At 34.9% G+C, this 23,345-nt stretch overlaps 1 protein-coding gene and 1 long non-coding RNA gene across 2 annotated transcripts; one reads left to right on the top strand and one right to left on the bottom strand.

Moving 5' to 3' along the window:
• The first annotated feature begins 5,764 nt into the window (after positions 1-5,764).
• Positions 5,765-7,765, top strand: LOC122294036 (transcription repressor MYB5). Its single transcript, XM_043102506.1, has 2 exons — positions 5,765-6,341; positions 6,821-7,765. The coding sequence occupies exons 1-2, from the start codon at positions 6,022-6,024 to the stop codon at positions 7,476-7,478; spliced, it is 978 nt and encodes a 325-aa protein (XP_042958440.1). The 5' UTR covers positions 5,765-6,021; the 3' UTR covers positions 7,479-7,765.
• On the bottom strand, positions 5,824-14,501 carry LOC122294037. Its single transcript, XR_006237449.1, has 3 exons — positions 14,245-14,501; positions 11,557-11,640; positions 5,824-7,495 (listed from the first exon to the last, which is right to left on the bottom strand). It is a non-coding gene; the product is annotated as an uncharacterized LOC122294037 (long non-coding RNA).
• Between the last annotated feature and the right edge of the window lie 8,844 nt (positions 14,502-23,345).

The following is a 23,345-nucleotide window of genomic DNA, read 5'->3' as shown; positions in this document are numbered from 1 at the left end:
GCATTTGAATGAGAAGTAATCTCAAAATATCTGTGTTTAATAATGAAATAATAGTAAAATAGTAGTGAATAGTTTGTCAATAATAATAAATAGTATGTAAATATTAATAAAATAGTTTGAGAATATTTAAAAATAGTTACGTTACCGAAAAGGACCTTTAAGCTACAAGTGGTTAATTGTGTAAGTTTGAGACTGAAAAGAGCGAAATAAATTTTTATTTTTATTTTTTATTATACAATGGGAAAGGAGGTCGAACTCATAATCTTTATTTTGGAGATATGGGTCTTGTGCCATCAAGCTACACGAGAAAGAAAATTAGAGATTGAAAGTTAAGGGTATAAATCTTATTATATTAGCAATAGTATAGTAGGTGTGTCATCTACGTTAGTAAGGACCAGTTTAGATGGTGAGAGTATTTAATCTCATTTCATTATGTTAACTTTTCTAAATTTTAACATAAAATATAATAAACAATTCAATATTTTTAAACTCTAAAATAATAATAATATTAATAATTAATATTTTAAAAATATTTTATTTAATTTTTTAACTTTTATATAAAATTATCTCATCTGATCTCATTATCCAAACTGTTAATATTTTTATCATTTTTTTAATATAGACCTGTAAGAAAAGTATTCACGTCAAAGTATATTTATAATGACAGATTTATAAATAATTAAAAACAAAAACTTATAAATAAGTTTTTTCATATCATATTCATGCTTGCAGTGTTGTATGTGCTCCATGAAAAAAAGTGGAAAAAAGAAAAGCAAAAAACACTCCTCACTGCTCCGAGTCTCTGACCACTCCTACAATTTCACAGGGTTGTTGGCTTCAAATTAATCGTGGGTCTCAGATTCTTCTATTTTCCCATGTAGGTGAGGTGGGTTCCCAGGTTACGTCCGTGGACCGTGGTCGTCGTCCTCTCTAGAGGTTTTTTATTTGTTGTTTTAAATTTTGTGTTTTTTGTTTTAAATTTTGTTGTTTTAAATTTGTTGTTTTAAATTTTGTGTGCATTCTACTTGTTTGTAAAACTTTGTGAATGTGTTTCACATTTTATAGTTTATTAGCGGCTATTTAACTTATTAAAAAAAAGCTTATTTGCAGTTGTTTCTTTTTATAATTAATTTATCTGGGAGTCAGGCTCGATAGTCGATACCCATATGGTTATTCATGCTTGTAGTACTGTACGTGTTTGAATAGCCTTTTGATCATGCAAATTGGTGTTATATCTTTTTCTTGTCCCTTTACAGCGTGAAAGTGAATTATGAATGCATATAGATGGTACCACGGGGGTTTGCTGTTCATATATCATGATACATTTGCTTCTTCTTAGGGAGAAAATTCATTGGAGGTGAGTAAAATTTGGTGAAGAAGATGACTTTTTGCATGAGTTTGTGGTTTTGTATCCCCCGGAGGTACTAGAGGATATGAGAGGAGATGTTGAATCCAAGTTAAGCAGGCGTTGCTTTCGCACTGCCACTCCCTGACCATGGCTTTTTGTAGGCTTGTGCAACCCCAGAGATAAGTAGAAAGGAACCAGACACAATTTAGTATACAAAATTATGCATCTCAGTACCCTAACTTTAGCTTCTTTAGATATTATTTAACTACATAATACATTCTGGATTTGATTCAAACCAAGTGGGGTTTTGAGCTAATTGATGCATTCGCTGAATCAAAAGAGATCTATATGATCACAGTTCATTGCAAAGCTGTCTTTGGGTAGGACATACTCCCCTGGTTCCTCTTACCTTCTTTGAAAGTGGTCTGCAATATTTTTTTTTCTCCAATTACATGTTTCTGTTGGTCAAATACATGGACTCGAGGCACGATTCAAACTAAAGCAAAAGATGGTACGATTCAGAGAATGTGATTGGTGATCGCTATAAGGTTTTGTTGGTGAAAAATCCATGTTTTTTCCTTTGAAGACTCAAACTTACATGAATCTTAGTGGTGAATCTAAATGATAGATGTGTACCGGATTATTTCAACATGAAAAATGTCCATCTTCTTACTGGTTGCTTGATCCAGCTAATGTACTCTTTTTAACTCAGGTGATCCAGAATAATGTATGATTTATTTTTACAATAAATGGAGTTATTATTCTATAAACTTTACCAATAACAAGGGCCGCTATCTATTGATGTGATGTGGAAGGTACTTTCTATGTTTGAACTGTCCTCCACAGTTATCCAATTGGTTCCATTTTTCTCTTTAGTACATTCACACAAGCCTATTGAACAAGACATATATGCAAGTATTAATTATTTTTTGGCTACTTTTTAGCAGTTTTTTTTTTTTTGTATGTTCAGCAGTTAAATTATGCCCAATGGAATTTATAGAAACTTTCAGCTACTAAATTTTGTTAGTAATCACCTTGGATGCAAATAATTTCTAGGTGCCATCGGATTGGAAGAACTTCTTCTTAAATTACCTAAGGTGCATTTGTGAGAAACTCCTTACCCAGGACTTATGTACCCCTTAGATTATTCGAAACTTTGTTCTTAGACACTTGGTGCCTATAAAAAAAATTTATTAGCAATGTTTTCTTTATGTTTGGAATCACACGTGGGATATAGGTTTATGTCTAATGTTCCTTATTTGTTATAGGTTGAGAATTTTATTGATAAAAACGAAAGGAATTGCCTAGTGTTTCTTTAGTGCAACTTATTAGAAGCTACCTCTTAAAGGTTTTTTAATTTGTTCAATTGATAACATCGATGTCACCGATCTTCACATTTTTGTAGTTTTATGATGACATGGACTTGCCCTGTGGGGTTCTTCATCTTCATTACAAAGGAGGTCATGGAAGCCACATTGGGTTTGTAGAGAAAAGAACAGTCAGGGTTGTTTGTTTTTTATTAGGAGTAAGAACAGTCGGTTGTTTAAGCAGTTTTCATTCCTTATGCATGAGCTGTTATGATTATGATCGAGGTGTTTTTGTATGTATGCTTTTTTAACTATTTGTATAACTAAACTAAGTTGAAGAATGTGATCTATCATTTTCAAGGGAGCAGAGACTATCCTCCTCGTCTAAGAATCGGTTAGCTTTCTTTCCCAACTCAATGTAAATCTGGACTCCTTACAATTTGAGTTGTCTTTTTATAACGCTAAAACACTTTGATTATCCTGTTAGGTATTGGTGGGCCTCCCGAACAAATGCAAGGTGGATGCGAAAACGTTCTTGCTTCAGAAATTCAATGCAATGGCTCAGGAGGAGTGAATTGTGATTACTTACCCTTGATTATATATTTTAGGCAAGCGTGTGATCGACCCATAGCAACCAGAATTTGGTTTGATAGGAGTACTTGGGGCACTTTTTCTAATGCATCCAACGCCTATGAACTTCACCATATTTTCAGATTGCAAAAATGTTATGGATTCTCCTTTCCTGTCGGATCCTGAATGATATTTATTTAGATTGTTATTTCTCTTATAATCTTCTTTGTTTTACATTGAGCCAGTGTAGTGATTGCATTCTCATATGATCCAAGTGTTTTATGCTTGAGTGTGCATGCATGCTCTCTTGATTGAGTAATAAAGAGTGTATTTTATGTTTTCACTTCTGTTAATATATGCTTAATTTGCCTCTTTGTTGATGCTCCTTTTATCTGATGGATAGACGGAGTGGAAGATGCTGTGACAGAGTAAAAGTACGAGAATGTAAGATTGCAGACATCGCCTGCTTGGGTGGTTATTTTGTAAGGTCTATATTGTTGCACAAAAACATGATCTCTATTAAGTCCTGGTTTGGATTAAGAGATAAGATAATTTTAGATGAAAGATGAAAGTGAAATAAAATATTGTTATTATCATTTTGAGATTTAAAAAATTTGAATTGAGATTTGAAAAAGTTGAATTGTTTATTATATTTTGTGTGAGAATTTAATAAAGTTGTAATGATGAGATGAAACGCTTTTCAAATCTAAATGGGGTCTTAATGGTTTGTGCTAAACAGAGATAGTAGTATATGACACGACTTGCTAATCCAACACAAACACGACACGATAATAACTAGTTTGAGTTTAGTCTTAACGGATTCGGGTCAAAACATGTTGACCTGCTAAGGCGCGATTGTTTAACTGGTTGATAGTTTGACACGTTATAACATGTTATGACCCGTTAAGAAAGTTAAAATTATAATTATACCCTTATACCTAAAAGTAATATTTTTAGAATTTTAATTTCGATATTTTTATTATTTGAATTATAATTTTAGACTTGTAGTTAGTTTTATAATTTTTATAGATTTTGTGATTTTAATATTTATATAAAATAATACTAAATTTAATAAAATCAAACTAGTTAATTTTGAATCTATTAAATCTATTTACGTAAACGAGTTGAAACGAGTTGGTACGACACTACTCGTTATGTTAATAGATCATATTAGATATGATAAATTTAATAAATTAAATTTAAATTTACCTATATTATATAATATATATATATATTTTAACAATGACATGGAGACGATTAGTTAATACAATCAGACACCCTAATGCCAAACACAGTGTCTTCTTCGTGACCATGGATTGAAAATTTCGGGAATTAGCATGGAGGCAGCCCCCACAAACATAAATTCTTTACTTTCCTCTCACTGGGCGGCCAATCGATCTGACTTTCTTAATCGCTAAGAAGCCCGAATTTGTCCTGCTTCCTTCACACTTCCCAATACTTCCCTACTCATTCAGATCCCAAAAATATAGCTTCAGCCCATTAATTATAGAAATAATTTGCAGAAGATTCAAATAAATAAATTTGCACAGTTCTTTATATAAAAATAGGTCTCACTTTAAAAAATATAACAAAGTCATTTTTATTTGTGAGATTCATTTTTCTGCAAAAGGGCTTCTATCGGGCTTGTATTTAATATTATTCAATTCAATATCATATAGCCAAAGTCTTATTTGTAATTTTTTTTTTTATTTCTCAATTTATCAAAAAAAAAAAGAGACGCTAGGTAGACCGAACATTTGCACGATAAGTGCATTTTTATTTTTTGTATTTTGGTTTTTTTTTTTCAATGTTAAGAATTGTATTGAATTGATTTGTGTAATTTTTTGCTTTCTTTCTTAAATGTCAACAAAAATATTTCTTAATGTTTAAAACAAAACAACAAAGTAAAAAAAAAAAACAATCAATGGTTCTATAGGTAGATCATTAGTTTCCGTGGAATGATCCATTATAAAAATAAGTTTATAAATTAATATAACTTGATATAATATGTTAAATTATAAAATTATTTTATTATAAAATAATTTTAATGTATTTCATTAAGTAAAATTAATTTATATATTTATTTTTATGAGATTTATTTTTAATAGATTGAAACCATTCTCCAAAAAAAATATTTATAAATGATTAAAGAATAAGAATTAAAAAATGATATATAGAATATTATTAAAATGTTAGATTTATGAAATAAATTAATGAAAGGGAATATGCCACGTGCGTGGATATATAAACAGCAAAAGATCAAAGCTGCATTGATTGACCATCGTGGAGACCGCGATATTCGCTTACATATCCGCGAAGACACTAGATCCGGACTCGCAAAATAATAAAGTTATGGGTGTGGGTTTTAATCCGATACATCTGGCTTACAGAAAGACTAGACAATGAGCTAAAAGGCAAAGCGGGCCCCATCTTCCGCACATTCATGCCATGCTGTCTCAATCTGCTTTCCGAGAAACTCACCGACGCGCACTCAACGAAACTCACCTTATCTAAAAACCTGCTCTTTGGTCTTTCCAGTTTAGTCATTTCACAATACGAAGCGCGTTATATAAACGCTCTTCAAGGGACACATGAGAATAGCAAACTTTTTCACTGTAACGCTCATCTCTGAGACTTGCGAGAGAGAGGTCCAAAACTCAAAGACAACAATAATAACCATTAAACAAAAAAGGAAAAAAAAAAGAGCAAAATAGCTATACACAGGAACGCAGATATAAATAAAACACAAACATTACTTCCGGAGAGATTGAGATCCGAGAAAAGCCAAAGGATATCATGAGGAACCCATCGTCGTCGTCGTCTACAGCAGCAGCTGCAAAAGGAGGGTCTGGGTCTACCACGACTCCCTGCTGCAGTAAGGTGGGACTGAAGAGAGGGCCTTGGACGCCGGAGGAGGACGAGCTTCTCTCCAATTACATCAACAAGGAAGGGGAGGGACGCTGGCGGACCCTCCCCAAGCGTGCCGGCCTTCTCCGCTGCGGCAAGAGCTGCCGCCTCCGCTGGATGAACTATCTTCGTCCCAACGTCAAGCGCGGCCAGATCGCTCCCGACGAAGAAGATCTCATTCTTCGTCTCCATCGCCTCCTCGGCAACCGGTATTTCATCTATATATATATGATCGATCTCTCATTTTATGGTTAACCTTCTCACTGTATATGGAAACTTTGCTTTTGGGGTTTCATTCCTTTTGCAAAACAGTCTCATTCATATCTTCAGACTTCAGCTAGCTAGCTAGCTAGGGTTTCACTGTGCCTGTCTATTTTCCTCACTCGATCTTTCTCTCTTTTTGTTCCAGCTAGCTAGGGCTAATATCAGATGAATTCTCGAACCCTCTTTAATTCGCTATATATGAATTTCTATTTCAGCTCGTAAACCTAATACTCTTTCTATTTTTGTCTCAATCTTCTGGGAACAATTAGGTTTAGAAACTGTCTTCAATCTCATATAGCTCAAAACTCGTAATCATCATCACCATAACGTACCCTATCGTCACAATCATATCTTTCTTTCCATGTTGACATACATGTACAGCTTTCTTTTGCATCTGAATAGTTCACACTTTTTGGGTAATCAGGTGGTCTCTGATAGCTGGGAGAATTCCAGGACGTACAGACAATGAGATAAAGAATTACTGGAACACTCACCTCAGCAAAAAGTTGATCAGCCAAGGCATAGATCCAAGAACCCATAAGCCTCTAAACCATGACTCCTCCCCCGTCATCAATGCCAAAGCTACTTCATCAAAAATCAATCGCCTCCCGAACCCTAATCCTAATCCCACTTCTCCGGTTGTTACAGATGACACTCCCAACAGTGACAGTGGAACCCCCATCAAGGAAAATCCATACTTGCAGAGTGCTAATTTGGATCAGTATCGAGCCTCTGGGCCGAGAACGGTAGCCGTTGGCTATACTAATAATTTGCCGAACTCAGATGGTTCCGGGATGGGCTTGAAAAGCAACAATGGATTCAGCAGTACTGAAGAAGAAGATGACATAAACTACTGCTCGGATGACGTATTCTCTTCATTCCTGAACTCCTTGATCAATGAAGATGGATTCGCCGCCCAACATCAATTGCAGCAACAGGCTACTACTGGCATTGCACCAGTTTCTGACCCTTTGCTTTCGATCAATGTATCGAGTTTTGGACTTGGTGCAGGCTGGGAGTCTGCAATCATGTCTTCCAGTTTCAACCAAAATGACCCCAAGAGGGTTAACGATCAGATTTAGTAGACTTTCCATGCCACCTGTTTGAATCGGGCATTATATTAAGTGCAGTACGTACTGGGTAATTAGTTAATGAAAATTTCTAGCACCGTTTGTATTATCAATTAAGATTTTATCATGTATGTTGTCTAATTTTGTTCCACTCCTTATTATTGGTGGGTGATCTTGTGTTGTATTTGTGGTGATATGTAATATTATTTATATGATAGACAAATTAAGCATAAATATTGAACAGTACGTTGTAATATTCTATGGTTTGCATCGTATATAATGGCTTTTCAGTGTGATTATATATGTTTTCATTTCCTAATTAAGCTAATTAAAGGACGTACAGTACTTATCCGCCTATTTCCTGGCCGTTAAGAAAATATAAGAAGTTCTCATGTACAAAGAATCATTTCAAACGTAGATATTGAATCACCAAAGGGGCCACTCCTATATGTGTGTATATATATACGGTCCTAGCTACCGTATTATATATATATATATTAAGCTTTCAAGGATATATATAAGCAGTTTAAGAAGTTTCGGGGACAAATAATGATGGCTATTAGAGCAAGCAATTTAGGCATGCATGCATATTCTCTGACAATTAATACATCCAACGAGGGGTTGTATATATGCTCTTGATAAGTACCTAATTTATTGTCTAATTACTCAGGCTATTACCATATATTATATAGGAGTAATGCTATATATGTACCATACTCTTATCCTATTAAATAAGATGTGATACATTTATCATTATTAGACAATAAAGAAACATGTAATAAATAATCATTTAATGGTGATAAATATGCTACATCTTACTTAGTGAGATGAAAGAAATGATAATATAGTATATAAAATTTTCCATATATACATATACCTTCTAGTTTGATTGATCAATATTGTATTATGTAAAATCGATCCATTTAATTCTTCTATATATCCATCTTATAAGTGATCTTTCTATCTATATGTCATGTTACACTGACATTCTTTATTCTTCTTCTTATTTCTCTTTTGAATAATAATGTATCATGTAGATATTCTCAAGAAATGGATGAAAACATCATGTACAGACAAGCACTAGCTACATCGATCATAGTAAAAATGAATGGCACATATGTGTGTGCGCGCAACAGATCAGATGCCAGTTCTAATATACTGATCGCTTATAATTCTGCCGTTACATACTCCATTTGAACGCATAAAGCTCTCAATACAGCCCCTGATCGACCTAGGTTTAGATATTCTTTTGACAAATAAGTGAATATGATTTCTCAAAGGAGTGAAGTATATGCAATGAGAAGCTGGGAATTAGCTAGCTAACTAGGCGATGACTGTGATTCGAGAATTAGTACTGGCGCTTGCTGGCTAAGGCTAGCTAGCTGGCACACGTTGGTAAGGCAAGTTGCATGCAAAAACTTCCATTTCATGACACAGTAATCATGATTTCATATGCTTTGCCATGCATGCATATGAATTAGGTACTTATGTATGTTTTCAAAGCAATTCTAATTTGTCCAACGTCTGATTCTATACTGTTTTCTGCTGTTACATACCATATAGTACTCATGTATGTTTTCAAAGCAATTCTAATTTGTCCAACGTCTGATTCTGTACTGTTTTCTTCGAAGTAGTACTCCTGACATGATCTCCCGTTTAAAACTCTAGAATATATCGAGCTCTAATTAGTACTCCATGCAGTTAAGGTCACTCGATCTAGTAACTATTACTATTTATCTTCAGCGAAGTATAGCAATCATGAGCTAGCTAGCTTATTAATTAGTCGATATATATATATATATGTGTGTGTGTGTGTGTGTGTGTACGCATTGCATGGAAGAAATTGGAGACTGAATGTCCAGGCCATAAAGAAAACTTGAAAATTAAGTGTTTTTCCGCTATGGAGGTTATAAGTATTGTAAGCAAGGCAAATTTTGTAAGAGCTTAAGTAGTACTACTAGCTGTACTGACGTGAGTACTTGTAATATGAATTGATGATCATCAGTTCATCATGTGGGCTTCCGTTTCTTTCTAATCGATCTAGGGTATCTTCGTGTACGTACTTACGTTCTAGTACTATATTATAATGTATTATATGGTCTTTGCAAGCTAGCTAACATTAGTCTAATTATGCAAGTTAGAAATAGTCTAGATTTTTTTAATTGGGAGTGGTACTTATGTAAGGTATTTTGTTTAATTAATGCTTGTAAAATTATAGAGTACTGCTTATAATATATCAGGCTTTCAGTAGCTGGGTTCATTTCTATCGACCATGAAGACCAAGAAGAATGTGAACATTAATGTGCAATTAAGTGAGAAAATACATGAATGCTCGCTAGGATCGATTTGATCACGAAGGTGATCAGTCTCTAATGATAATACTGTCAGCTTATTTTGTATATTAATGTAGGCTCATGAATGTAGACGATCGATCGAGCTAGGTCAAATACAGCTTAGAGAGGTCAGGAATGTTTTTCATGAGATCATCTTCGATTGTCTAGATAAAGTGGATGATCTAAATTATTAATATAGAGAAATACATGCACACAGCATTAAATATTTATGTGCATGGAGACGTTTATAGTGTTAAAAAATCCTACTCGATCAGCAGTAGTAGTATTATATATAAGACATGCATGATCATCTAGCTAATTCAACTGGGCAACTAATGAAAATTTCATTCATTCATACGCACTCTAGATTTAGTACCAAAGAATTAGAACAATGAAGTTGAAAAATTCTAGCTTCAAGTATTAGTGCATGCCTGACCAATTAGTAAATTCTACATAGTTTATGAAGGGGGCTAGCTACGTGAATTAGTAATTTGTACATGATTGTGCATTCTTTTTTATATTGCACAATGACTTGCTTTCCCTAATAATTTGCAGCTAGCTGCATCATTCCACCTTAACTTGTTCAAATTCCACCAGCTTGCTTCATGTGCCATGCATCTGTATGTTCCAATTATATTTGTAAAACTTTTTATGATCTACTACAGCAAACCAATCTCATCATTACCTTTTTGACTTTTTATAAAAAGTTAAATATATCAAAAGTTAAATATATCTCAACTTATTTCATACATCCAAACACATCTAAATGAGACTCACATTCTTACACAAAACCATTCAAACATCTTAACTGATCACAACTATTTACAGATATTTTGAGATACTCTTAGCATCCAAACAGAACCTGCTATGTTTGGATGTCAAGAGACCTCAACCCATCTCAAACCAATGATCAATGATAAGATCCACTATTTTTTTAGTTTTTCATAAAAAGTTAAACCCATATGAACCTATTTCATATATTCAAACACACATCTCAATCTATATTATTTATATTCAAATACATATAAATAGAACTCACAAAACACTACTATTCAAGGATAAATTCAAATAATCTGAGATCACCTCAACATCCAAGTGCAGCTTAAATGTGTGTTATAAGAACTTATGTACTGATCCTCAAATAACTAATCGATCTCCATCAATTTGAAAAATTGGAAATTATTCCCTACTAGCTATTATATATCTCTTGTGCAATATTGACTTCCAAATGTGTATAATTAATAAGTATATATGTTTCAATCTAAAACTTTTTATACATCTGGGTGCATGCCTAGCTATTAATTGACTTTCAATATCAAAGCCATGCATTTGGGATGATTATAATGTCTATCGATCGATGTTTGTAGTGGCATCTATCTAAATGTGTTTAGAGAAGTTAATATTCCTTGATATATTGTTCATGAATGAGTACTTCCAAATATATATTGGGTTCAATTTTTGTTAAGAGTTTTTAATCTAATTAGTAGCAACTGAAGTTATATCTTGTGAATGAATGATCATCCCCAGATAACATATAAACCATCATCCCGGCCTTGGGTACATACGTATATTGTCATTACTCCATTAACTAAGATAACTCCCTCATCAAACAATTAACAATCCCATGGCCATGATCTTAGATTAAGATGTCTGCAGATCATAACAAGATCATATCTGGCCATATTAATTGCATGCACCAATATATGAAATTAGCATATAATAAATCATCTAACGGAGAATTATAAAAAAGCACTTACTTTTATGCATATATGCAGTAGATCTATCACCCCGTACGTACGTTAATTCTGCACTCCATCCAGTACGTCCGTATAGACTACAGCCTGCAAAACAGTGGCAACTCAACTCCATTAATAATGGTGTGTAAGCTTCGGTCCAACTGTAGGTATCGTTGGACCGAATTCTGACCCAATTATTATATACTATTTGTGCGAAACTCAAATGTTGCATGCTGAAAAGCTTAAATACGAATGAAGGGCCCAAACGGCCTAAAGAGTCAACCCATCCACAAACACAATTCATGGACTGGACTATCACGGGGTGGACTTTTTATGGCCCACCATCAGCCCATGACTAAAGAATAAGACATTTGTCTGTCATCTTCATCCCCCCGAGCATGCCCCTACTCACGAGCGTGTCACTGCAGGCTGGCCAAATAAATCCCATTTATATGGTGAAAATATTTTATATTATTTTATTATTATAATTTTTTTAAATTTTTACATAAAATATAATAGATAATTTAATTTTTTAAAATTTTAAAATAATAATAATATTAAAAAATAATATTTTAATAATATTTTATTTAACTTTTAATTTTTATTTAAAATTATCTCATTTCATCTCACTATCTAAATTGTAGTTAATGTTTTTTTAAAAGCAGAAAAAAAAAAGAAAAAAAAAAAAAAGAAAAAGGAGTTGAGTATGATGCATAATTTTAAAATGAGATTTAGAATACAACTCTTTTGAGACTGTCATAAAGTTTCTCCCAACAACCGAAGTCATGGAAAAATTAAATAATTTAACATCCACTTTCCTTGCTTTTTCCTAGAAAGGAAGATAAGGTACTTCAATTCCATCACTGGAAACAAGCACAACTACTTATTTATTTTGAAGTCCAACGGTCCAAATGCAACGCTGAACGGACAAAGACCAAAGAGATCATCGAGAAACACAACTATATAATTATTTTGCTCTCTTTCTAATTACTCTACGTACGTACAAAGCTAACAGTCACAACTATCAATCCCTTCTGATTTTTAATTAATAAATCTATTTATATATTATTTTGAATTTAACTTTGCTCAATTAATTCTTACCTGAGAAAAAAAAAAAAAAACCCATGGAGAGACTTCAACATTCCTAGCTACTTTCCTAGTAATTTCGATACGCTACATGTATATATATATAAATTTATATAAATAAAAGTTTTTAAAATTTTATTACGTATAATCACTTTTACATAATTTTTATATATTTTATTGATGTGATCGATTGAGTCAATTATTTTTTATTAAAAAATGATATAATTAATTATATTAATAGAGTATGCAGAGAAATATATAAAATTAAATGTACATAAATTTTTTAATAAAATAATTACTTTAATTAATCAAATAAATAGAAAATTACTGTTCGTAAAATAGCTTTACAACTAAAAGAGAGTTAAAGCATGCCCAAGGACTGAGCTATCATGCATTAAAGTCTAGAGGGACCAGCTAGGCCAGAGGCTTTCCTTGCAGTAATGAATATTACGACCTCAACCTAAAAACTCTATTAATTTATTTTGTCCCTTTTTAGTTGAGAACAAAAGTATTTATTCAATCCATTGTTTCTTTTTTTTTTTTTTGGGGGGGGGGAGCGTGGGAATAAGGTAGTCATTATCTATGGTTGAGAGCAGTTGTGATGTTTGACAAAATTAACATTATTTTAGACTTGTATCCGACCCTCAACTCGAACCACCAGTCTTGCATAAACCATGTGAGTGGTAGATACGGTTGACTTGTTGCAGACAAATTAAGGTAGTTTGTGCTACTACACGTTTTCCTATTTAATTACCTTTTTTCTTAATATTTTAATTCTTCACAAAGATGTTCTCAAACTTTTCATAGTTCTAATAAAAAGGTGAATTTGCGTATATATAATTCATGTATTATTTTTGGGGCCCGGTGGGGAGAAAGGGCAGGGTGATTTTTTGTATACAAAAAGGTAAATTTGCTACCTTTCCAAATCATTGAACCACGTAAGCATGGTATTGTGGCATGGAGCACTCAATTTGGTTGAACGTTCATGTTGGTCCTAGATAGAAAGAATAGAGCATGGTGTTTTTTCCAGGGAATGATTTTGCTAAAACTTCAATTTAGATGGATATATGTAGCACCCAGAGCATAACCATTTTCAGGTATGGGAAAAGTTATGGCATGCACAGCTTAGAATTACAGAGAGAAAAAGCATAACACTAGGTATGAATGAAACTACCCTTCCTCACCGGCTTCTCCGTCGTTCCAGATACTATAACTAAATGATTTTACACAAAACCAAACATACGCACATAAACAAAATGCATACATGCACAAAGTCCCTAACTATTTTCTAACAATGTTTAAGTAGAAGCCCCAGAAATGCATTTTATCAACAAATTAGCTTCTGCAACAACCAAAGAACATACGCATACAAAGGAAGGATTGAGACTTTAGGCCCAACATATATATGTTTTGCTTTGATGTATTTTAGAGATGATGGAAAGAAACTATTTTTCTCTTCCACAGAATGATGGAACTTGGCATCCATAAATAAGTTATATATGAACATATGTAGAAACATAACTCTGAAAACTAGGGAAATAAGAACAGCAAGGGCAAAAAATAAACCAAGAAGAGAGAAATAAGAACGAAAAGCTTGGAAACTCATGGGATATATTGACTTACCAGGAAACCTCGAAACAGGAGATGATCATGATCATCTTGCACTCGGAAAAGCACCGTTCGTTCGTGCATGTTCTTAAAGCTCTTTTTTTCACAAAATGCATAAATGCTCTTTTATGATCACACAATGAGCAAATGGGGTCATGGAAATCTAAGCAAACTCAATGAGGCTATAAAAAAAAAAAAAAAGAGTCGAAAATGTCTTAAAGCAGAGAGACTTGAGATTAGGAAGTTTATCATGCATCAGAAAGTGGGAGAAATATTTTTGTGTATTTTACACGGCCTGAAGTATATATATGACCCCCATAGATCCCTGAGATTGAAGGACACGTGTAGATCATATGTTGGGGGTGATCGAAAAACTTGTACCATCCAATGATGGGAAGAGAGAAATAGGGCTTATAGTTGGAGAAACGGTATGGATTGACCGGTAGATTTGTTGTCAATGTGGGAAAGTACAGGCTGAAAATGTAGGAGTCAGGGATAAAAGACCAACCAAACATTCTCACCAAGAGGGTCATTTTGTTAGACAGACCAACCTTTCTTTCGCACAACTGCCTATCAGCTTGAAGGGGGAAATCTGTCATTTTCCAAAAGTTCACTGTCCGTTTAGTATTTAATACACACCAGCCGCTCTGCCCTGCCCTGCCCTGCCCTCCCAAAACATCATTTTTTCAAGTACACCGTGTCCTCCAGCACCTCCGTGGTTTACTCACCAAGAAAGAAAGGAAGAAAGGAAGATATAAATACAATAATGAAGGGCAGCTAGCTGCATGCAGCCTGCACTGACCGGTTGACGACAAAGACAATCTTATGAATATCTTAAGCCATTTGAAAATCTGCATGCGAGAGTTTGATATGTAATATCTTGGGATTTATCCATAAATAAATCACTTAAATTCGGTTTACTAGTGCTTGAATATTGAGAAAAACTGAAGGGAAAAAGGATTACCTGTTTAGAGTTAGCAAGTTCAATTGTTTTCCCTTGTACTGGCTGTGTTGTGAAATTAAGAATCAAGTTACAAATGGATCAAATTGAATTCACAGAAACCATATTATTAGACAAGAGTTTGAATGCACACAACATTATTGTTGCAAGTAGTTCTAAGTAACGCACGAATCAGAAGCAGCGACAGGACATTTGAAAATTGTAGACTTTTAAATGACCAAAAAGTCAAAAGCAGGAATGCGTTACTTTGAAGATGGATGTAACCTACCATTCTCAACCTCAAACTTACAGTGCGTTCCTCCAACATATAGTAAAAGCTGATGAGAAATTCAATGAAGCTATGATTATTAGATAGATAATGGCTTTGCAACTAGTGGAGTTAAAATTTGTATTCTCCATTTCTTAGAACACTTAACAGAGTTAAAAATTTGGCCAAAGTTTAACTAAATTGCATAAAAAAAAATAACCCATTTTGTATAGAACTTTAAAGCATTTAATTTATTGGGTTACAAAAGAATGTTAGAAAATTAATGTGTATTTTTATTTTTTAATAATGAATAAATATTTAAATTATAATTAAAATATTTTAATATTTTTATAAAATAATAATAAATTTGTTGAATCTATTATTCGATGTTGTTAAAAATTGACCGACTAAATTTATAAAAATGAATTTTTGAATCAAATTTTAGTTAAACTTTATAGACAGTACTTTTAGAGTGGTTAATTTCAATGAAGAAGTAAGCGGTCCTTTTTGCGAATACTGACACTCGTTCTATTCCTGACCCTAGAAATCACCAATTATAAGATGCAAATTGTTGGTGATCCTGACCAGGCTTTTTAGTGTAGTACTACGTAGGCCAACCCAAAAACAGAAACCAGAAAATTCGCTACTACCTACTACAGTGCTGTATTAGTACTATTCATTTGGCCATGATAATTTAATAGTAGTCTTCATCTGCAGAAAACAACTCCATCTGAAAAAGTAGTAGTACTAGCTAGCTCGTTGGTGGAAGGGAGAAGTTCATCTTTCTCTATTTAATTAAACCGGGTCACCACCTCCCCTCTCTTGGTCTGATCCCCCTCTCAGAGGCTCCATTCCATTTGTGTGTGGCCGTAAAGGATTTTTTAATATGCTGCCTCACATAACAATTGTGGGAGCTTTGATGATATATATATATAATCGCATTTACATTGTGTCTTTTTTTTTTAAATTTTTTTTTAATATTTAATTTTATTTTTTATAATAAGGATTACATCAAATATATTTTGAAAACAAATGCCATCTTTTTGTATCTTTATTTGTTGGATTTCGTTGTTGTGAATTGGCTCATGAGTTTGAGTTTGAATTGCTGATGTTTTCTCTTTTGATGTGTCATTTGTTGACTGACTCTTGGACTTCTTATCAGCTGTCTCAATACGCCCCTGCAAGCTTAACAGTTCATGAACATTGAGGTTGGCATGTAAAAATGAGAAGTGTGCAGTAGGAAGTGGCTTGCAGAAAACGGACATGTAGAGCTTTGGAAGCAACTTGATATCGAACAAAGTGATAATTATAGAGATTTGTTTGGTGCGTGAGTGGAATAATGGATTTGCCATAAGATACATGGCACCAATGTTATTGCACCAAACCATAGGTGACTGGGTGAGAGTGAAGTCGAGCTCAGATAATGGTGACTGAAGCCAGACGACTTTTTCTTTTGTATTGGCAATAGCTCTATTTCAACTTTTGTGCTAGATCTTGACATGGTCTTTTGCTTGTGGGAACTCCATGAGATAATGTTAGAGCCAAAAAATATGCAGTACCCAATGGTGGATCGTTTGCCATCTGGACAACCAACCCAATCGGAGTCTGAGAAGGGTTGAAGGTCCTTGGAGGTAGAGTGTCGTAGCAAGAGTCCGTGATGAATTGATTGACAAAGGTAACAAAGAATTCTTTTGACAACACTCAAATGATCATTAGTTGGTTTGTGCATAAATTAACATACCTTGCTTACAGCAAAGGTGATGTCTGGTCGTGTAAAGCTTAGATATTGGAGTGAGTCAACCACACTACGGTAGAGGGTGGGATCTGAAAATGGATCTCTATGCTATTGAGATAGAGTTGTGGTAGAAGCCATTGGTGATGACACTCCTTTAGCCTAAAGCATATTGGTTTTGCACCATTACTTTGTGATGTAGTGTTGTTGAGTTAGAAAGAGACCAGTCTTGGTGAAATGGGCTTCCACTCCAAGAAGGTAGTGTAATAGGCCAAGGTCCTTTATTGCAAATGTTGTTTGAAGAGTGGTGATGAACTGGACTATGAGTGTGTTGTCGAGCCCAATAATTAATATGTCATCTACATATATTAACATATAAGCTGGTGTTGGGCCGCGTTTGCATATGACCAATGAGGTTTGATTTTGAGCGTTGAAAGCCCAACTCAATCAATTTGGTGCTAAGGCTTCAGAACCAAGCCCGTGGAGCCTGTTTAAGCCCATAGAGAGATTTATTGAGATGGCAGACATGATTTGGAAAGGACAGGTTTTTGAATCTCAGTGGTTGAGTCATGAGAACATCTTTTTCAATAGCACCATGTAAGAAAGTGTTTTTGATATCTAGTTATCAAATAGACCAGTTGGAAGAAATTGCCATTGAGAAAAGAAAATGTACAGTTACTGATTTGATTACAGGACTGAAAGTCTCACCAAGATCAACACCTTCTTCTTGTTGATGGTATCCCTTAGTCACTAGGCGAGCCTTATAACATTCAAGAGAGTCATCGGCCCATCGTTTTATCTTGAAGACCTATTTACAGCCCACTAAATTCATTTTGGGCTTTAAAGGTATAAGAGCCCAAGTACCATTTTGTAGTAGGGCTGTGAATTCCTCATTCATGGCCTAGTGCCACTCTAGTTATTTAGAAATAGCAGTATAGGATGTGGGTTCCAAAGGAGGCAAAGATGTTGACTCGACAATTTGGGCCTTGGGAAGATAGGCCAGATTACCATCTGAGAATTGTTTGGGCTTGAAAATCTGATTGTGGGAACGTGTTTGCATGGGATGTGTTGCAGCATGTTAAGAGACTGCTGGACACAAGATGTTGGAATCTAAGACCAATGTTGAAGAAGAACCAGGTGCCGGTATATAATGGGAAGTATTCGAAGATCCAACATTGGCAATATCTGGAGATTTGGAAACTAATGTAGGAGGGGGAGAGGAGATCTGAATGGTAGGTGGTAAGCTAGAACAACTATGGTGCAAATAAATTTGGGTTAGCAAATGGAAAAAGAGCCTCGTTGAAGGCCACATTTTGAGAGATATAGATACGACCAATTTGCGAATCCAAGCACTGGTAACCCTTGTGATTATTGTTGTAACCAAGGAAAACACAAAGGGTTGAATAATAATAAAGTTTGTACTGGTTATATGGTCGTAAATGGGCCCAATATGTGCAACCAAAGGTGTTTAAAAATGAGTAGTCTAGTGTTTATTTGTAGGGTGGCTCTACAGCCACTGCTGGAAGCTTCCGATAGTATATTTCATCTATGTTTTTTTTTTTTTTCACATGCATGTTTGTTTTAACACTTTTAAATATTTTTAAAAAAATTCACAATATCGTCAAAAAAACTTCATTAATCATTAAGTAAAAAAAAAAAAAATAATAAAAAGATTCCAACGGGAGCACCTAGCGAGAAGAGTAGCATTATTCTTTGTTATAAAGAAATTCAATAGGAGTTTTTGTTTTGCATAATTGGAGATGGTAAACAGTTGATTAGGTAAACTGCAGTAGGGAAAGAGGCGTCCCAATATTTTTTGGGAACAGAAGAAGAGGCCAAAAGAGTGAGGCCAGTATGTCTGTGTTTGCATTCAAGAGATCTATTTTGTTGATGAATATGTGTGCAACTTAGGCAATGAGAAATGCCAATAGATTGAAGCAAGGGATGAAGTTTTCTAAACTCACCACCCGAGTCAGATTGTAAAGCCTTAATGGGGCCTCTAAAATATTTTTCAACATGAGTTATGAATTTTAGAAAAAATGATGATACCATAGATTTAGAAGAAAGAGGAAATAAACATACATATTTTGAAAAGTCATCCATAAGACTTAAATAATATAGATTCCCATTAGTGAAAATGTGAGGGGATTGCCCCATACACAAGTAAATGGGATACCTAAAGGATAGGGATGCTACTCGCATATGCGGGGGCGGGGTCACCCCTTCCCTGCACCCCGCCCCCGCATATACGGGGATGGTGTTTATACCCCCGCACCCAGCCCCGGTGTAGGTGGCGGGGGCAATCGTCCTATCCGCCCTGCTCCTTGCTCATTTCAAGGGCACTGATGTCCCATTGGACCTAAAAATTATTTTTGAGTTCTAAAATATTTTTTTAGACCCAAATTATTATATAATTTAAATTATAAATTAAAATTTATATATATAATAATAATTTAAAAAAACTGATAATATAAAAATTATGTTATCAATTTTCACAAGAGTATTAGACTTGAGAACAAGAGTGTGCATTGCCTTGGCTTGCTAGACCAACCTTATATAGATCTTCAAGGCCATACAAGAGTCTTACTTGAGCAATATAGGACTCAATAGGAACAAGTCTAACAAATTTTAATATATATATTATATATACAATTTGTAAAATATAAATAATATCTATTTATAAATGTAAATATATAATTATATAAGTGGGGTGCGGGGTGGGGTTGGGCCCTGCTCGCCCCCACTAGGGAGCCAAATGTAGGAAGGGTGTCCCCGCCACCCGCATTTGGCGGACAGTGGTCCGCCCCGCCCATGTAAAGGTAGGGCTCATGGGGGCGGGGCTGTAGGGCCTCGCTACCTACCGCTACTAAAGGAGCTTGTGAAACAAAATCCAAAAGATAGAATGAAAATCTATGGCTTTTGCCTTATTGACAGGAGGAGCAAACTAGAGAAGTTTTATATGAAAGAGTAGCAAGATGATGAGTGGAAAGAATTTAACAAACCACACGGAGAGATGGATGACCAAGGTGAGAGTGCCACTTATCAACAAATGCACAAGTTGTGGAGAGAACCATAGAACAAGATGAGAGATTGGATAAATTGTGTAGTGGATAGAGCCCATTGTGACTCCTACCTTGGAGAAGGATAGCTCCCGAGAATTGATCTTTTACATAGAAAAAGAAGGATGATTCAAAGTAAATGTTATTGTCCTTGGCAAACTAATAGATAGACAAAAAAATCCTTTTTGATATGTGGGAAATGCAAAATATTGTGAAGAGAAAAAGGATTTGGATGTAAAGCAAATTAGAGAATTGCCAATATGATGAGTTTTCAAACCTTTACCATTACCAACCAAAACCTGATCTGTTCCATTGTAGTCTTCAGTATGGAGGTTGAGATTGCTTAGATCAGATGGCATATGATGTGTAGCACCTATGTCCAGATACTAAGCTTGATATGATGAGGATTGAGTAGTAATATTATAGGCTTGTGGTGCAGTAGTTGTTTGGAAGTCTTGATCAAAGTGATACCAGCATTTCGTTGTTGTGTGGCCTGGTTTGAGACGTATCTGACAACATGGACGAGCATTAGAAGGACCAGATGAATAAGGGATGGAATTGCCACGACCACGGCTACGATGATTTGAAGATCCTCCACGGAATTGAGGATTGGAGGGATGACAACCTCTGCCTTTCTTTTGAGAGGTTCGGGTGTTAAGGTTGGCTGTGGGAAGATTAATCTCAGTAGTAGCATTGAGTTGCTCCGGGTGCATTTCATGACTAAGGAGATGACCAAAAGTTCATTAATGGGCATAGGTTCTAATCGAGTATTGACATAGGTGATAAGAGAGTCATACTTAGCAGGAAGTTTGGCAAAAATATAAGAGATAAGCTGAGGTTCTCCAACAAGCTGACCAATGGTGGCAAGGACATCCAAATATTGCTTTGCTTTTTGAATGTAATCTTTAATTGAGATACCACCTTTTTAAAAAGTGCTAAGCTAGAAGAAAGTGTTCATTACACGGGCTCGAGAGTTCGTGAAAAACATTTTCTCCTATGTGAGCCATACTTCACGATGTGGTTGAGGATTAGTTCGGATAAAGAGGAAATTAGAGTGTTGAGAATGAGTCGATCTTGCTCAAACCAGAGATCATGATCAGGGTTGAAGAATGAGGAGGACGGAAGAAGAGGGGGAGGAGCAGGAATGCTACCATCAACATAACCAAACAGTTTTTGGCCATAGAGATAGGGAAGTAATTGTGCCTTCCAGGATAGATAATATTGTCGAGTTAATTTGAGGGTAATGTGATGGGTGAGATTGATTGGAGAAGAGAGAGTGCGTGACATGGTTGAAGAAGTAGAATATGGCATAACAGAGCTAGTGGTGGACATTATGCAGAATGACGTTGGTCGGTATTCTCAGTTACCATAAAGGATTTTTTAATATGCTGCCTCACATAACAATTGTGGGAGCTTTGATGATATATATAATTGCATTTACAGAGTGTTTGTTATAAGGATTACATCAAATTTAATTTGAAATCAAATGAGATTACATCAAATATAATTCGAAAACAAATGCTATCTATCTATATCTTTATTTGTTGGATTTCGTTGCTATTGAGTTGGCTCATGAGTTTGAATTTGAATTGCTGCTATTTTATCTTTTAAGGTGTCATTTGGTGACTGATTTGTGGACTTCTTATTAGTTGTCTCAATAGGCCGTCACTCATCAGTACATATAACATGCCACCTCCTTGTAGTGAGTTCTAATACTATTTTGATCAGATTTTAGAGTACTTTTAGCCCCTTTTAACTAGCCTTCGGCTCGTTTCCAAACCTTTTTTTGTTTGTTTGCATTCTCCATTTTTGTCGTTCATTTACTTGGTTTTTATTAGGAGGTCAACAACTAAATCTATTGCCTTTGCCAACCTACACCAGCCATATGCCCCTTGTTGGTCTTGTTCTCCCTTGATCATCTTTCCCTACAGTTAAACTAGCGATTTACTTGGCACGTGTGGTCCATGTGATGCTGTAGATGTGTTACTCCACATGACAGTACCTTAATGTGGTTTCTTCCTAATCTTCTCAAGAATAGTCTTTTGTCGTTACTTGTTTATTGGAAGAAGGTAGCTATTTATCTTGCTTCCTTATTGGAAGATCTAAAGGATGGGGGCTTAGAAAGCTCTTTTGGACACACCTAAGTAGTAGTTAATTATCTTAGAGCACAATTCCCCATAATCCCTTAGTGTGATTGCGTCAAAATTTGCTTTTTATAGTGATTCTCTTATTTGTTCTACCTAGGAACATCAATACATCATTTCCATTATCTTAACAAGCTGGTCAAATGTTTCTTTGATTGATGTCAAGAAAGGATCACCCTAGGGCAATTTTTGAGGTATTTCAATGAAGGATTGCGGTAAGATGTTCTTTTGTAGTAGGCCAAGCTAAGGAAAAAGTTGCTATTAGAGTCCAATCCCACGTCATATGTAAGAAGAGCTTTCAACTCCCTGAAAAAGGATGACCAATAATCAATATCAAGCATATAAGATTCAATCAAAACTTAGATCTATATGATGGAGTAGATGGAGTGAGGCACAAGAAAGCTTTTTTTTTTTTGAAATAGACTTCGTTCCATTCAAAGAAACCAAAGTTACAACTGTGACTAATCAATACAGGAAAAACCCAGATTACTAGTCAAACTGCTCAACTGTGAGGGGCTCCCCCGCCCATAAATTTCTTTATGGCGGACATTGTCTTAACTTCTATATACTCTCTCTTGACAACAGTCAATTGAGAAAGTGCTCTGTTTAAAAAAATAGAACTGAAATGACCTCTCTTCCGAAAAAGAGAGGTATTAACATGCTCCACTCTTCCAAGGAGGAGGAGTACAAACACCCACCTTCCTCCAATAGAGCAGTGAGACAGTCACCCACCTTCCTCCTAAGGAGGAGTGAGACTCTACTGCTATGGACCTCAAGTCCAATAGTCTATTTCTTATTATTTATATAATAAAACAAACAAAGTACCTAAAAAACAAAATACATGATCCAGTCTAAATAAAAAACATATGGGCCCATTAAACAACAAAGCCCATGGACAACGTCTGGCCCATTAAACAGTAAAGCCCTTGGACCACGTCTAATTGCAAGATGGAGCGTTAGGGTTTCATCTTAA

Source organism: Carya illinoinensis, chromosome 14 (genome assembly GCF_018687715.1).
Source record: "Carya illinoinensis cultivar Pawnee chromosome 14, C.illinoinensisPawnee_v1, whole genome shotgun sequence".
NCBI classification, from domain to species: Eukaryota; Viridiplantae; Streptophyta; class Magnoliopsida; order Fagales; family Juglandaceae; genus Carya; species Carya illinoinensis.
The sequence above is the reverse complement of the archived record's forward strand: the minus strand, read 5'-3'. Positions and strand labels throughout refer to the sequence as shown.